The sequence below is a fragment of the Rhyacophila brunnea genome, unplaced genomic scaffold (assembly GCF_057557595.1).
Source record: "Rhyacophila brunnea isolate RB1 unplaced genomic scaffold, BYU_Rbru_1.0 scaffold_21, whole genome shotgun sequence".
NCBI lineage: Eukaryota > Metazoa > Arthropoda > Insecta > Trichoptera > Rhyacophilidae > Rhyacophila > Rhyacophila brunnea.
In genome coordinates, this window is record NW_028232871.1 from 6,037,151 (window position 1) to 6,053,599 (window position 16,449).

The window sequence follows — 16,449 nt, forward strand, 5'->3', positions numbered from 1 at the left end:
ATTTCTGTTTATGCCTATGCGGTATGCATTTTATGCATATTTTATGTATGGTATATTTATTTCTTGAAAACGTCTTTATACTTTTGGCTTATTATTTGCTGAGAATATTAACTTCAACGAAATATCCATCTATAAAAAATGTGCAATTTCACACAATTTGTAATGGTCTATCAGCTATGATTCTAAAACGCTTGGGGCTAAAACTTTTAAAGCCCATGTAATGATTTATATAACCTGGGAATTTAACGTGATTTTCTGCATCATTCAGTGGTGAAGGGTGTCTACTGCAGTTTTGAAGGCTGTTATGTAGAATATTTTGTTATTGTGATTTTTGAAGTCACAATTACAAAATAAAAGGATCTCTAAAATACCCAATTGGAACGATCCGAGAGTCTTGGCATGACGGCTTCATCGTGCTCCGTTAGGTGACGTCCATACTATTGGGTAGACCCGACCGGAGCACGACTGTTCTGGGTGGCAGACAAAATCAAAAATTTCTTATGTTACACCACGCAACCTGACACTGTCTCCGGAAATTCCAACAGCGACATCTGTTTATTCGCCGAACGCTCTTCCAACTTGACCATCGATAATAATTCGAGTTGCCAACGGGTTAAAGTTGGTTATGTTTAAAAATGAACATAACAAGGCTATGTTACATAACTGAAAATAGTCCTAGCATAGCCATATTATTTACAGTAAGTACTTGAATATGATTTTTTTTTCATCTTCAGTATTTTATTGAACAAAAAAATATATATTATCATTAAAAAATATTTATTACATAATAAAGACGACAGCCACTAAAAAATAAATATTAATTAATAAAAGTAATAACCAACCGCGTTCGAACTCTAGTAAGAAAATTGTGCTATACCGTCAATATCGGGACCACGTGACTGTTTCGGTGTCGGCTCGGAGCGCCAAAACGAATGTATATTTTTACAAAAATTACATCGTTGAAAGAACCGTTAGTCTTAAATACCCACAGCCTCATGTCACGTGATAGTATTATACAGTACTTTCTCAGTAATCCGCCACCCCAAAAACCAGACAAGTGTTCAATTAGTGAAAACGGCGGATTATTATAGTTCATACATACAAAATAATATGGTAAAAATTAAAACAGATATTTCGTAAAAATAGTTTTTTTGAGAAATTTGTAGTAGCAAATTACGGTTTTATTTATAATCAAAATCAAGTATTTACTAAATTATACATATTTATAAATTTAGTACAATTCAAAAGAAAATAGGCTTACAGTTTTAGCTATTGAGATAATAATCCAGTATTAAATGAATGAAGAACGCCAAAGTCTCGCAAATAAACCACTCAGATAGTGAAGGTTAAAACTGCTACTTAGTTCTTTAATAATAATTTATTACAGTAAGTGAAAGTCGTTATAAACTTTTTAAAAGTATCTCCATTACATTCTGTCCTAAAAAGTCGAAAATTAAACGAAAAGGTGAACATCTTCAACAGGTATATTACAAGAGCATGAACGTGGGCAAACTATCTCAAATCTTCTCTGGCCTTATATTCCCAGATATTTCATACACCTTAATACACTTACTCGAAAAGTTTCCACGAACTTATGTTAGCTTTCTGAACTTTACTTTATTCACTTACTTCATCTTTCTCTTTAGTCTCTTGGGATAGTTAAGATATATAGCTTCCGAACGTATATAACCAAAAGAATAGGGCCTATCTTTTGTATTAGGAACAACAAACACTTCATGTTACAATAATCGTATTATGATCTATTCTACTGATTCCATAATTATTATGTTACGCACACGCTACACCCAATACTGTTTTTTTTCCTATAAGATATTTTCAATTGGCAACAGATAATGGTTTTGAAACCACGAATTTCGTTTCTTTTTTACAACGTTTCGCTTAGCTCGTATTCTTATTTGTTCGGTGGTTTTTTGTCTGGTACAAATCTTGCAATCGATTTTTAACTAAATCCCGACTAGCTATACATTTGAAACTTTTAGAATATATCAGAACACGATGCCAATGCATTTTTTTAATACTTTAGCCATTTTTAAGTAGAATTGAATTCATTTTCAGCTAATTCTGTTTTGTATGAAAAGTTATTTCGACACCATTATTGGTCGCTAGGGCTCTGGGGTCCTAGCAACTGAATGTTTAATATATACGTGCGTTACTATGAAAATCAATATGACATGTGAAGTACAAATTTTTTTGATCGTTTAAGCTAGTCAAGTCAAGTTTATATGGTTCGACAGAAAATTTAAAAACGTTGTAAGTATATAAAAAGTTCTTTTTAACTTGTAATTATTTAAATTCTACTTTATCAGAATAATTTATGCTGACGGCTGTTTGGAGATATAAATTTGTCTTCTGAACAGTTAACTATAACTAATGTTAAAAATTTGTTGAAGTTAAAGAGGTGACAGACAGTTTTTCAACATAAAATTTGAGGCCATTAGATTCAAAGTCGGTAACATCCATATTCCATTATTTTCAGATAATTGCAAAAATACTACCAAGAACAGAGAAGACTCCAAATATAATATCTTATTTTTGTAAGCAATTATTATGAAAAGCAAATACCGAAATAAAATGTCTTCCTCATTAAAATTAATAAAAAATCATGTTAATGATTGTCGCAACATATAACAATTGATGGCTGATGCATATAAACGACATTTAAATAATTATCCTTCGGTTTAATTCTATTTAACTAACAAACGGATATGAATTTCGTATTTTACGATAAAAAAAGACTAAGAATTAGAATCAAGAATTAATAATAATAAAATTATAAAAAAAGTAAAAATGGGGGTTTGAAACTAATAGATTGATTTGTAAAATTATTGTGTTAAGTTGTGATGTTCCTCTGCCATTCAAGTTTGACCATTATCGTGACAATAAGATAAGAATACTTATTAATTTATGATTTACGCAATCTGGTGGAATTTTTATCCATGCAGTTTACCCAATTTAATAATCCTTCTAACCTCTAATCTCTTGTATGCTTAAATCTGGGTAGGTATATACTGTAAAAAGTTCTTGTGTATGCAAACATTTTTCCCACTTTGATGTATATTTTGTCATTATTAATGATTCCAAATGTCGTCTTCATTGGTAACTCTTATATTTTTTGTTTTATTACCACTTGGGTAGATGAATTTCTGCAATTAAAGTGCACAATACCCTTTTTTAAAAGCTAATGTCGAAATGCATAAGCATATAACACTGCTTGCAGTCCAGGGCTTGAAATGGACCGAAGCACACCGGAACGCCGTTCCGGCTCGTGAAATCGGTAAAGTTATCACTCCGTCTCGTGGAAAAAAATATTTTGACCACCTAGATATGTTATATAATAGAAAATCTAACACACTTATTTTTATAAAATACACATACTATTTGATAACTATATAAATATCTTCAGAAAATTGTAGAGCGCTCCGGTTCGTAAACTTTTCCATTTCACGCTTGCACGACAAACAGAATATGTATCTTCTTCCTATATTCTGCAATCAAATATGTAAATATTAATTTTGGTAAGTTACTTTAGTGCTACATATTTAATTATTATTGGCTTTCTGTATGATTATCACTTACACCCAAATTAGAGAAACGTAACTCTGTTTGCAATCATCTATGAAGAACGCCTTTTGCCAGTCTGTAGCTATTTTTTTTGTTACCCTAACCTCACATTTAAAATCGCCAAAATATTACTTACGCCCTTTTGTCTTGGAAAAGTCGATATGTTGTCCAAGTATACAAAGCTGAAATATACAGTGTCAATTAATCATGCGGCGATGGAAAGGCTACCCAATTGTGATAATATTTTTTACCCAGAGTATTACAATTCGCAATATTATATTAAAGCTCGCTTGTCAAAAGCTTACACAATAGTACCGTATCTCGTTTATTATCTCACAAATTCATGATAGTGTATGTACAACCAGTATAACTTAAATTTCCGTCATCAATTTAAAGTGAAATATTACAACACATGGAAAACATACTGATAACATATATTTACAAGTAAGTAGAATGATATAATATCTCGTCTGGAAATAATTAAGAATAAATTATTCTTTGAAGATATACTTTATTGTTACAGTTTTAATACTTTTCACATAATAAACTTTACAATTAAACATTTATTATTTTTTTCAACATGTTTTTTATGCCTGTGAGTTGCCTGGCTGTGTAGTCTAAACAGTCTGTAGCGCTAAGTTATATGTTATCAAGGATTTTTGTTCTCATTCGATCACTTATCGACTAAGATTTACATTAAGTACTTACCCTTTTTTAAGTTAAATTTTATAAAGTTATTACTGTCCGCCGCCACAAACCACCATTCGCTGCGTTTGAATCTGCCACACATCTCTCGACCTTCCGTGTTAGAAAATGTATGAGCCAATCAGCCGGGTCTGCCTGTCGGTTACATGTAAATTGTACGTAAAACATTTCAGCGTGGCACAGTTCGCCGTGAGATTACTTATCGGAAAGAGATGACCATATGGCGTATATTATATTATGGTCTCTAATTTTATTAGATTCAATATAAACATTAATTTAATTTTCATAGCTGATTTTGGCAAAATTTATGAATTGAAGAATGAAAACCTATTCTAACCTAACAAGTAATCCAGTATATCGGGTATTTTCAAAATTTGTTTGCTGCTGGCTATTTAGACATGAATTTTATGTCAGTAATACATATAATATTTACATACAAACTCCATAGAATCATCATCGCATTATCTTGATATTCAATATGCGGATACAGAATACACTTAATGTCATTGAGACTAGTTGAGCCCGTCTAACCTTTTTTCTCTGTAAATTGTTCTGTCTGTCTGTCTGTCTGTCAAAAGGTACAAACAAAACGAATAAAATTTAGTCGAATCCGCAAAATCGATGTAACAACAATTTTATTCGTAATTTGATCCATCTACCACCCACTTTTATAAAATAACAGACATATTGTTGATAATTTCATTCTTATATATTATTATAAAAACGTTCTCTATTAATATTTTTATGATTAAAATTATATTCACAACACATAATAATTTTCAGCTTAAAACCATTAGATACATTATTATTATACCCTGTTATGGAATTTTATAATATATTTAGTTTATTTAAAGAAATTTAGTATTATATTAAATCATATGAATTATTCGTTGAAAAAAAAATGGTTTTGTAATAATATTTGTTGAAAATACTCTAACCTCAAAAAGTCTCAGAAAAAAACACATATTATTTCAAATGCCAGAAGAGTTCTCTCATCACTGACGATCGGTCGACTCATGTTTCTTTATTGAAGATTTATTCTAAAACTGTAGCGGTCATGACTTCGAAAAAATACCCTCAGATGAACCTGCCCACTTGCCTAGGAGTCGCAAGCGTTATGCAGACGGAATAGGATTTACCCCTATGTGCACTTCCTAATCTTCACTCATAGTCTCTCAGCTTCAGCTTAGTCTGATTGGCTCTGACCCTTTTGATCATACAGGTCCTCTATTTTGAGACTAAGCACCTTACACTCCTTACACTATTTAGATCCCTTTCAAGTGCTAATAATTGTGGTTATCTAGTTATCAAATGCGATACGTACTTGGATTGAAGCATTGTTGCCATCTTTTGCTATACTGATTATAGTAAAAAGGCATAAAAATTATAGTATTTCAAAAAAATATATAGTACAGGAACATTTTTCGTCTTGAATCCTTTAAAATTATAATATTATGGCGTAAAATTATAGTATTTTACATTTTTCGCGGAATTAAAATTATAGTATTGTACAATAATTATAGTACGGTTGGCATCACTGGATTGAAGTAAACTAATCCTTTGGTAAGTTCATCTGGTCTGGTCACTGGGTCGCTGTGTTGCCATCTTTTTCTATGCTGATTATAGTACAAAGGCGTAAAATACATAGTATTTCTAAAAAATATATAGTACAGGAACATTTTTCGTCTTGAATCCTTTAAAATTATAGTATTTTGGTATATTTGGCGTAAAATTATAGCATTTTACATTTTTCGCAGAATTAAAATTGTAGTATTGTAATATAATTATAGTACGGTTGGCATCACTGCTGGGTCGAGCAACTCATCTTATCTTGTACTGTTCGAAGTATGAAGTATTCTCTTTTATTGTTGATCACTAGCTCTGAATAATTAATATTAAAACAGGAAGTGTTTCTATTTTTTTTATAAACAATCTTATAAAACATTGAGATCAGTGTTGCCATCTTTTTTTATGCTGATTATAGTAAGAAGGGGTAAAAATTATAGTATTTCTAAAAAATATACAGTACTGGAACATTCTTCGTCTTGAATCCTTTAAAATTATAGTATTTTGGTATATTTGGCGTAAAATTATAGTATTTTACATTTTTCGCGGAATCAAAATTATAGTATTGTACTATAATTAAAATACGGTTGGCATCACTGATTGAGATTCTGAAGAAGTTTTTAATAATTCTGTTCAGTCTACTGTCCTTGTATTTTAAAAACCAATGTAATACAATTTGATCCATATATTCATTTAAGATAATAATTCGCATAGCTATATGGTATATGCATGAGATTCACAAATACTTTATAGGCAATATACTACCCATTTGTATGCATGAGTGCAGATGTAATTCGTTGTTTAGCGACGTCACGATGTGACGTCATAATGTGTCATAGCTTGCAAATAATGGCAAAATTATAAAATTTCATTCCCCGACCATAAATTTAAAATGTTGAAATTGTAAATGTGTCTGAAAGTGTGCGAATTGTTCCATATAGATTTAATAATTATACATGAATAATTATTATGAATTTTAAATAATTTATCAGCTATGTTATCACATTTATTTTATAATTCTACTGTACGAAAGGATAAAGTATTCCCGATAAACATTTCCATTTGATGGCAATACATACAATTATATTATGACTAACTTCACTTCAATCACTTATATTATTATGAGATGTCAAAACGGAATAAGTAATGACAGAAATGAAAATGGATTTAGTTTGGAATGTAATGTAATGATCTCTGTATAATATTATACAGATACAGCAGTAGATACCTATCTTTGCGGTCATTTAGCGGAGATATTTTATCGTAATCTTACGTAAATCCATGTTATCCTACTATCTACATATCTATCTATCTATCTACCATCCTACTATCTAGGTTATAGACTATAGATCAAAACTATACGTATTTTGTAAACAGCACGACTAGGAACTGTTTTTAAAGTTCGCAAATATTTTACAGAGTCTAAAAAATGAGCGAGGGCCTCAAGCAAACGTTTGTTGTAATGAATGCATTATTAAAATGACATTTGAAAGTGACAGATGAAGCAGCCATTTTGAATGGCGTGTGACGTCAGATTGATTACGTCACAAACAGTGCTATACGCTATAATGGTGAAAAATCGGTTAAATAGCTTATAAAGAATTTGGGAATCTCATACATACGGCCCATAGAGTGTAGCTATAGTAATAGTATGAATTTTGACGAGTTTTTATTTTGGCTCAGCAGATTGGTTATCCTTACTCACGTTGACTAAAATATCTCAATGCGTGTTTATGCAATATGCACTGGGAGGTACGGTTTAATTTCCGTACAGTATGTAGGCATTAATTCCACAAGTTATTAGTGTTTCCCTTGGACATTCTGCTCGTATGAATCACGATGATACAATACCTCGTAAATGCTAATTTATGTAGTTCACATATTTGTTTATAAGTTTTGTGTTTTTAGTACCTAATCGTTGTCGTATTATGTGGGTCGTGAGGACGAAAAGGATAATTTTTTTTTTATCCTAATTCAATAATAAATTAACCCTGAGAAGAAAAAAATCCCGAAACCCAAGACACTCTAAAATGGAATTGAATTAAATTTTGAAAATAACCAACAGAGCTGCGCACCGGTTAGTAATTTAATATGACAATACACTGAGAAAACAAAATTTCAGTGAGTATAATAATTCAGTAAATACCTACTTAGTTAGTATCATATTTTTTTTTATTAAAAAAGATAAGTCTTTGAAGTTGGTCGACATAAAAGTTGTAATGAAATTTACTAAGTATATAAAATTATCTTTAAAGCAATGCTAATGGTTGTCATTGAATTTTACATTATTACAGTTTAAAACAAAAGTCTCTGTTACAGCCATTTTTATGGAATGTCTAGTTTTACGACAAAAAAAACAGCTGCATCGACAACAATGCTTTGTGACCTCACTCTCCCCCAATATACAATATATGTTTGTTAATTTCACGGTGATGACTGATGACGAACCTAACCTAACATATAAAATTTAAAATGATAAATATGTTCATAAATCAAAACCACCAGCAAAATCCCAGCTCTTTTCCGCGCGCACTGGAGAGACCGGGGCAGTGACGTCACGTGGCTAGCCAAAACGAATGAAAAAGCAGCTTGCAACCTGCGACCCATGTCTAGTGAAAATTGTTGACAAGCAGAGGTTTTTTTTACAAATAATGTCGCACCGACGATATGTCCGGCATACATTAAGTTAAATTTGTTTTTTGTGAATGACATTTTCAACGTTTTGCAGTTGAGACGAGTTTGTATGTGCGACCGGGCTTAGAATAAAAAAATTACCACAGTTTATTCTTTATTAATTATAATATTTAATTGTTCAATTATAATGATATAGTATAGTCAGTAAATTTATTTTTAAAATATCTTTATAATTATTAAATCATTTCTTTTTCGTCTGTCAAGTAGATTATAAAAATCACAAATAATTTACTAAAGTATATAAAATATAATCATATATTTATATCGGATATAGTTATGTACATGTGCTCACGTTAATTTTAATGGATTTAAAGTAAAGTTTATTCTAGCGTTATTCATTTTAAATCGGAGGTGTTGCACGTGTTTTGTTAGTATAACGGAAACATTGACATTGCCGTAGGTAGGTAGTGGAATGCAAAACGCAATTACGTGCGCTAACAATAATTATTATTAGGCATCCACCAACGTTTGGTTTGCCCATGTTGGATCATCATTAAGACTAGTACGCCTATGTAAATTACTGTGAGTTTACCATAGCATATTATGCGAATGTTTTTTTTTTAAATTTGATTGAACTCTAGGTACCTGCTTAATTATTATTATGACACAAAAAATATTGAATTCACAATCTATGTGACGGGTTCTGATGTTAACCTTTGTAATTGTCTATTCATTTAAGAGGTTACTATATTTAAGAGGTTACTATATTTTTTGTAGTTGTTCAACTACTAAATTTAATTTTTGTGGATACTAATGACATTTTTTTTAGAATTATTAATAACCATGTCCTTGCTTTTTCGTACAAGGTGGTTCTTAGTAATTTTGAACAATCACAAACACCTAGGCTTTGAGACAAACACATAAATATTGTGTCCTGACCGGGAATCGAACCCAAGAACTTTCGGGTGGAAGGCAAGCGCCTTACGCAATGCACCACGAGAGCCGCCCTACCAATGACATTGTCATTGGTGGATACAGACAGAACTGTCTATAATGGTTATTTCATTGTATGCATTTTTTTATACTGTATTAAATCATGAGGATATTAATTTAGTTATCTATGTTAATTTAGTATAATATAATAGTTTTATGTCATATTATGAGAAATACTATATGCGCGGAACGACTATTTAATTGAGATATTATTTTTGTACTTCTTAATTAGAAGGTTTGATATCGACTAATTAATATGATATTCGATTGACGAGCACTTAATTACCGTCTGAGCTCTTTAGTTATAATATATGTTATTATGATCGGTCAAAGAAAATGGAGAGTGTTGGCGCTGGATCTTCCAGGATGGTGAAATACACGTAATTTAAAAAAAAATTGACCTACCTAATTTGACACCTAACCTTAACCTAACTTAACCACTGAGAAATACAGTTTTGACTAAGCTCGTTTTTATAAAGCATATCGTCTCTGTTCTGGCAGAACACACTAACTGGAGAATACTAGTTTTGAGTAATTTGACTTTGAAGTTGTTAAAATGTTTGAAATGGTCTATCATGTGAGTTTATTAAGTAATCGTAAAAAGGATGACTTTAAAATAAAGACTGTTTATTTATTAAGAAGGTTTCCAGACGGTAAAGTTTGAAATAAGGAACATTTTGGTATAACTAACTCAATATGTAATTTTTTTGAATTAGTGTCTTCTGCCAGAACATTGACGATATTTTCTTTAGGTTTTATCTTTGCTTGCGTTTTGTTTCGTAGTATTGTATTTCGTCTAAATTTCTTGATGTTATTCGTTGAATTAGTAATCGTAAAACAAACTTTGATTTAAACCAATTCAGATATCAATATAATATGAATAAGTTCTATTATTCAGGCGGCATTGTCTTCAATATATTATATAGCATGAGTCTACCAAATATAATATCATTATAAATATATAATAATTTTATCTATCATTCTTTCCTTTAAATTTAGGTGTATTCTAACAATATTATAGTACTAAATGGGAAAACACTTTATTAAAAATAGTGCCTAAAAACAAACCCTTAAAATGGATTCCAATAAGTCAAATTTTGACGATTCTTCGTCTGGAAGTATCCAATACCAGTCGAATGAAGCACCACGAAGAGCACGCCTAAGAAAAACAATACATCCTTCAAGATTTGCCCACATCCAGGAGCTGACGACCAAAGATCAAGAATCTAACATTGTCACTATATTCTCCATCCAAGATTACAGAAGATCGGGAACCTATGAGAGTGAAGATGGATGTCCACAAAATGATGATTACCTCGTGTCATATCCTGACGATGATAGTGATATTTACTCAATGGGAACAGACACTGCTGGAACATCAGTTAGAAACAGTATATATTCTGTCAAAAGTGGACAAGAAATATTTGAAGAAGAAGCTTTCTCTTCAATTCGGAATAGTATTTATTCAGTCAAAAGTGAAAAAGATATTAAAGAAGAAGCTTTTTCGTCTGTTGGAAATGGTATTTGTTCAGAAAAAAGTGAACGAGATATAAGAGCAGAAGCGTATTCTTTGATTGATGCTACATTGGCAGAAACAATAGCTTCGCTGAATGAGAGTCTTGAAGAGTTAAACGCAGAAGAACTTAGAGCTCAAAATCAATACGCAGAAATCGTTGTGGAAGATAAAAAAGATAGAAAAATAAATGAATTGTTTGTAAGAATGAAATGTTGTGATACAAGAAACGACGCCAGGCTACTTCTAAATCGTGATTATAAGAGGTCTTTGGATCGTTGTGAAATTCGTGACAGAGGCTGTGGCCGTAATGAAAAGGCTACTGATTGTGCGGAAGTAATTGTGGACAGTGATTATGTTAGTGAAAGCGAAAGTAAAAGGTTCAAATATTGTTTCGAGGATGGACCTCAGAATGATATTGAATGTCAAGTTGTTTTGCTGAAAACAGGACGAGCTCCCAGCATCCAGAGAAGTCTTAAATGGTCTGGATTTAAAAAGGTATGATTAAAATTAAATATTTTTTTTATCTATTATTATTTATTGGAAATCATTACAATATGACTTTGAATATATTGTTAGATTATTCACTGTTTATTGAATTCGGTATCTTGTTGTATATTGAATAGATTTCATTATAGTTTTTTTTACCACTATATAAGTTTCGCGGTGGATGAAGTGTGTGGAAAGAAGGTCTTAGTTGCTTGGATGCTGTGAGGGGAGACTTAAATTTTATAGTTACCTACAAGAATACTTAAATACAATAAGAAAGATAATAGCGTGGGGTTACAATCGCAGGTATGGATGTAGTAGTGAGATCGATGTGTTCGAGAGAATGATTATATTAATAAACTAAGAGACTGGACTCGAGTGTAATGATGGTTTACTATGTCTATACACAAAAACCGATAGTCAATAATAACACAATTTGATAAGCATTTCACGTATGACCTACTAGTTAAAATTCTCACAATTACATATGAAACTCGTAGCATAATTGGTTAAAACTATACTTCAGCTGGGGAACGGTCTAAAACGATCGTGACTACACGACGCGAAAATTGTGTAAATGACGCGTGCAGAACAAAACATAATTTGTCATAAAAAGTCAACATGCGTCCATTTAATGTAATGTTTATTGTTCTATTACTAATAATAATAATATATTCATTGACATGTTTTCTTTTTCAAATAAATGGGTAACGTTTTTTAGTCATCTTTACACGATTTAAAAATGAATTCCCCCGTTGCCATCACAAAACAAATTGACGTGTTCACAGCTCAACTTTCGCTCTCCGATTGCCAGCTAGTCCGAAATTTCGTCGCAACTATAGTTGAAAATTATTTGCCGTTTCACTGAAGTACCATCTTAATGCAGAGCTGGCGCGATACCAGTGGTTATACAGGTTCAAACCCCGTCGAGCATCGTATTTTTTTATGATTTTTTCTAATGAGTATATATCTAAGGTATTTTCAAATTATGAATGTAAAATTAAGAAAATAAAAATCTACCTTTTTCGACCTACGGTGATTTTCGTTCTTCAATGAATTTAAATAATTCAATACATAGGATAATAATAATATGCAATTTTATATTTTGAATCTTTCATAATTATACTTTGTTTTAAAGTGGGCACTTATTATTTCTACAACGTTCTAACTTCTAATTTCTTGGATTTCAAGTTTTATTGCCTCGAAGACCAAACGTACCATAAACTCAACAAGCTTTTGGCAAAATCGCAAATTTTCTTCGAAAATCAGGTTAAACCTCGCATTACCAAGCAGAGCTTACCTACAACGAAGGACACGCTGCAATCTTTACCACATTACTGTAATTTATGACTAAATATATGTATATATTTGCATATTGCAATAATTATTACAATAATTATTATCTTAATGTATCATTACTTTTGACCAGTGACGTCCCGTGGGGGTAGGCAGATTGAGCGTCGCTTGGGGGCGGCAGTTACACAAACGGCGGCAAATTGAGGAGAATCATTTGGAATACCTATATAGAAATAACTACCTAAACTTAGTAATAACGAAAATACCTTTACATTAAAAAAATCAGCTCACTGGTTTTGTCGGTTTCGCGATATCTATCTAGTTTACTTCCGTTTCCCTTCGACGTACTTGGTGACCAGAAACGACACGTACAGATTTGCAAATAGTTACATTATGCTATTTTGTCAGTAATACAACACATTTCTTAAATATTGGACTCATGAAAGGATGATGAAAATACTGTATAAAAAATAGGACGGCATTTTATCTAGGGACGTCACTGCTTTTGACTTTCCTTATTATTGCCTGGACTAATGAGAAACTGAGTTTAAAAAAAAATATATCCATGTGAAGGCTGCTAATTAAAGACGAAATGTAGATATTGCTTAGAGCAGAGAATACAAGAAGAAAAATGATAATGACACCCTTCAATTCGTCGACATTCTTATAGATATCCGCAATTCGCAGCTGTACTCTGTGAAGTTCATATTTAGGGGATTGTAGTGCTATATGTACAATATCCTCTAAAACATGACATTCATCGCAGAGCTGCGATTCGCTTCTTCCCATGAGGACATCAAATCTTTTGCCCATTGTGTGCCCCGTTCTTAGCCTCAGTAATAACTTAAGCTTATTCGTCGTCAAAGGCGACTCTACAAACCAGGGCACCTCTCGTGGTGATGGTAGAATAAACTTACTCCATTTCCCCTTTTCTAATGATGCCATATGGTGAAAATCTATCCACATACTTTGGCCAATTTTCTTTATAGCCTCATTCCAGTCCAGGTTTTCTGGTATCCACTGATATGGTACCCCTGAATGGCCAGCTTCCTTTGCCAGATCATCCGCCGTTTTCATTGCACTCAATACCCATGTGCGATGGTATCCATTGAAAGCATAGATCTCCTCCTCTATTTTTCTTGGCGTCGATCTGGTTAAGGATGTAGTATGCTATGGTTAATCTAATTCTTATATCAAATTGCTTATCCAAATGTTGCAAGTTGTACTTACGCCCTTAGCAATGGTGATATCACTCCAGCCTCTCTTAATCCTCTGCCAGATGAAGATAATTATATCCTCTCTGTCTTCACTCTTCTTGGACCTTAGTCTCCTTAGTTTTGTGTGTATGTCCTCTGAACTTGGCAATCTTAACAATCTAATGAACTCTTGGACGTCCTTTACATTCTTTAATATCTTTTGTTAATCACCGAATGAGTGATTTGTTCTGAGTATGTATTATTTTTAAAACTGCATACCTCCACTTTAAGCTGAATAAGAATAATTTTTGTAAAATTGCGTACAATACTTTACATATTTCATTAATAATTTGTGCGGCGTCGAGATGCCCGTCGCCTGGATATCGGTAGTCAAGTTGACGACGCTGAAATATCCAATTTTTGGAAATTATTCTTCTACATTTTAGTATTTTATATAACCTTGATTCTATATACCTTACATACATATATTTAAAGCGAAAATATGTACATAATATATTGATAAATTTTCTCGGATTCTTTTATCGGGAAAATAAAATACACGTGTAACAATTCTCTGGCGTCATTCAAGATCAGAAGAATTGACACGCCATTACTGCAAACGGATGACGCCCTGTTTCCACATTCAATTTGCAAATCTGACACAAAACACTTTGCGCGGCTAAACTTTCTTTTTTTGGCGGGAAAACTTTCTAAAACACATCCTTTGTTCCTTTGAATGGAAAATCTCGCTCGCTGGATTGACGTTTAGTTTTCTACAGGACTGCACTAAGGAATGTCTAAACTCTGGTGATTTTTGCTATTACTTCAAAGAATTGTCTCTAAATCCTTTGCCTTGTTACTTGAATTCAAGACTGTATATAAATAATAACTTTGTTCTTCCATCTTAGGCTATCGTGTATTAAAATCGTTCCTTGTCAATGTTAAATAGTTGATTCCCTATCGTACCCCTATAATATTCATATTCACTCTCGGAAACTCTCTATAAAATATATATTTTAATAAAATACAGACCCCCAAAGATACCAAATTGAATAAAATAAATAGTATACCTTCTTTTACTTTTCACGAATGTTGCCATCAGTCATTGCCCACTGAAGAAGGAAGCCGATACATTACACGACTGGTCCTACTTTTCACCCCTCCCGTTGTCTATGGATGACCTGTCATTGCCTATAAAGTGCTCATACTGACGCGTCTATCGTGTTCACTTGTCGGAGTATTCTTAGTTTCAGATTTCTTTCAGATTATTTTAATGTATCTTGGAGACCTTGGAGTTAATCTGATTTAGTGGTTATGTGATATTAATAATACTTGGAAGTGACGACCAAAATAAGTAAACGTCTTCTGTGTATAATAATATCATAATACACTAGGACGTTTGTCAATGTGACAGTCGATTCTAAACGACAATAACTAATAACTTATTTATACTCTTCAGTCATTATAGAATACCAAACTCTGCTTGTAAGTACGTTATCAATAAATAGTATGGCAGTGGACCACTCGTTGCTAGTGCAAAAAGTTATGCTCAGGCTATATTAATTTAAAGTTGGCGGTGCATCAGTTCGTCAACCTTCCGCACTAGGCTGTAAAAAAGATATGGCAACCATGGGATAGCAGGACCCACCCGAGCTATTACATTACGAATGATGTTTATAATTTTACTATCTCTTATAATTAATTTATTTTATGGTGTTAACTACTTACTGTCAATAATCATCGTAGAAATTCATTGTATTGATAACTAAATAAAACACAGTATTTATTAACTACTAATTCTACGTTTTTATATTATTATGAACTAGTTTCGTCTGTTTCAGAGAGACATTGTCAACTAGCAAATAATATAATATTTATTTTTAGTAACCAATTTAAAAAAAGACAAAAATATATTTATTCATATAACGAATAATACTTAAATAATATTCTAGGAAATCCACTGTTCAAAATAAATTAAGCTTGTCAGAAATACATTATTATAATCGCATAGGTACTTAGCTGAATAAAGTGAATATTAAGAGCATACTTCAGTGAAACGGAAAATAATTTTCAGCAATAGGTGGGACGTAATTTCGCACGCGTTGCCAATCGGAAAGCGACAGTCGACCAGTGAGCACGTCAATTTGTTTTGTGATTGCGTCGGAGGAATTAATTCTTAAATCGTGTAAAGATGACTAAAAAACGTTACGTATTTACTCGAAAAACAAAACATGTCAATGAATATATTATTATTATTACTTAAATAACAATAAATATATCAATAAATGGACGCATGTTGAATTTTTATGAAAAATTATGTTTTGTTCGTTACGCGTAGTTTGCACAATCTGCGCGTGGCGTAGTCACGATCGTTTTAGACCATGCCTCAGCTGAAGTATAGGCTTAATATTTTCATAATAAATAGTTATTATTAATTCAATTGCTTTACTGTATTATCGTATATTTTTTACTAGT

The 16,449-nt window shown here is 32.0% G+C and overlaps 1 protein-coding gene across 9 annotated transcripts in view; it reads left to right on the forward strand.

Annotated features, from left to right (window-relative positions):
* Window positions 1–16,449, forward strand: part of ASPP (Ankyrin-repeat, SH3-domain, and Proline-rich-region containing Protein) — a 1,089,659-nt gene that overhangs the window by 554,214 nt on the left and 518,996 nt on the right. For 5 of the 9 annotated variants that reach the window (XM_085948749.1, XM_085948748.1, XM_085948752.1 and 2 more), the window contains exon 2: window positions 10,480–11,491. The exons of 2 other annotated variants lie outside the window; for them this stretch is intronic. In XM_085948749.1, the coding sequence (XP_085804875.1) occupies window positions 10,556–11,491 (936 nt within the window). In that variant the 5' untranslated portion in view covers window positions 10,480–10,555. Of the gene's footprint in view, window positions 1–9,712; window positions 9,861–10,479; window positions 11,492–16,449 lie in introns of all 9 variants that reach the window. 2 more of the 9 variants (XM_085948751.1, XM_085948750.1) reach the window with 2 other exon arrangements.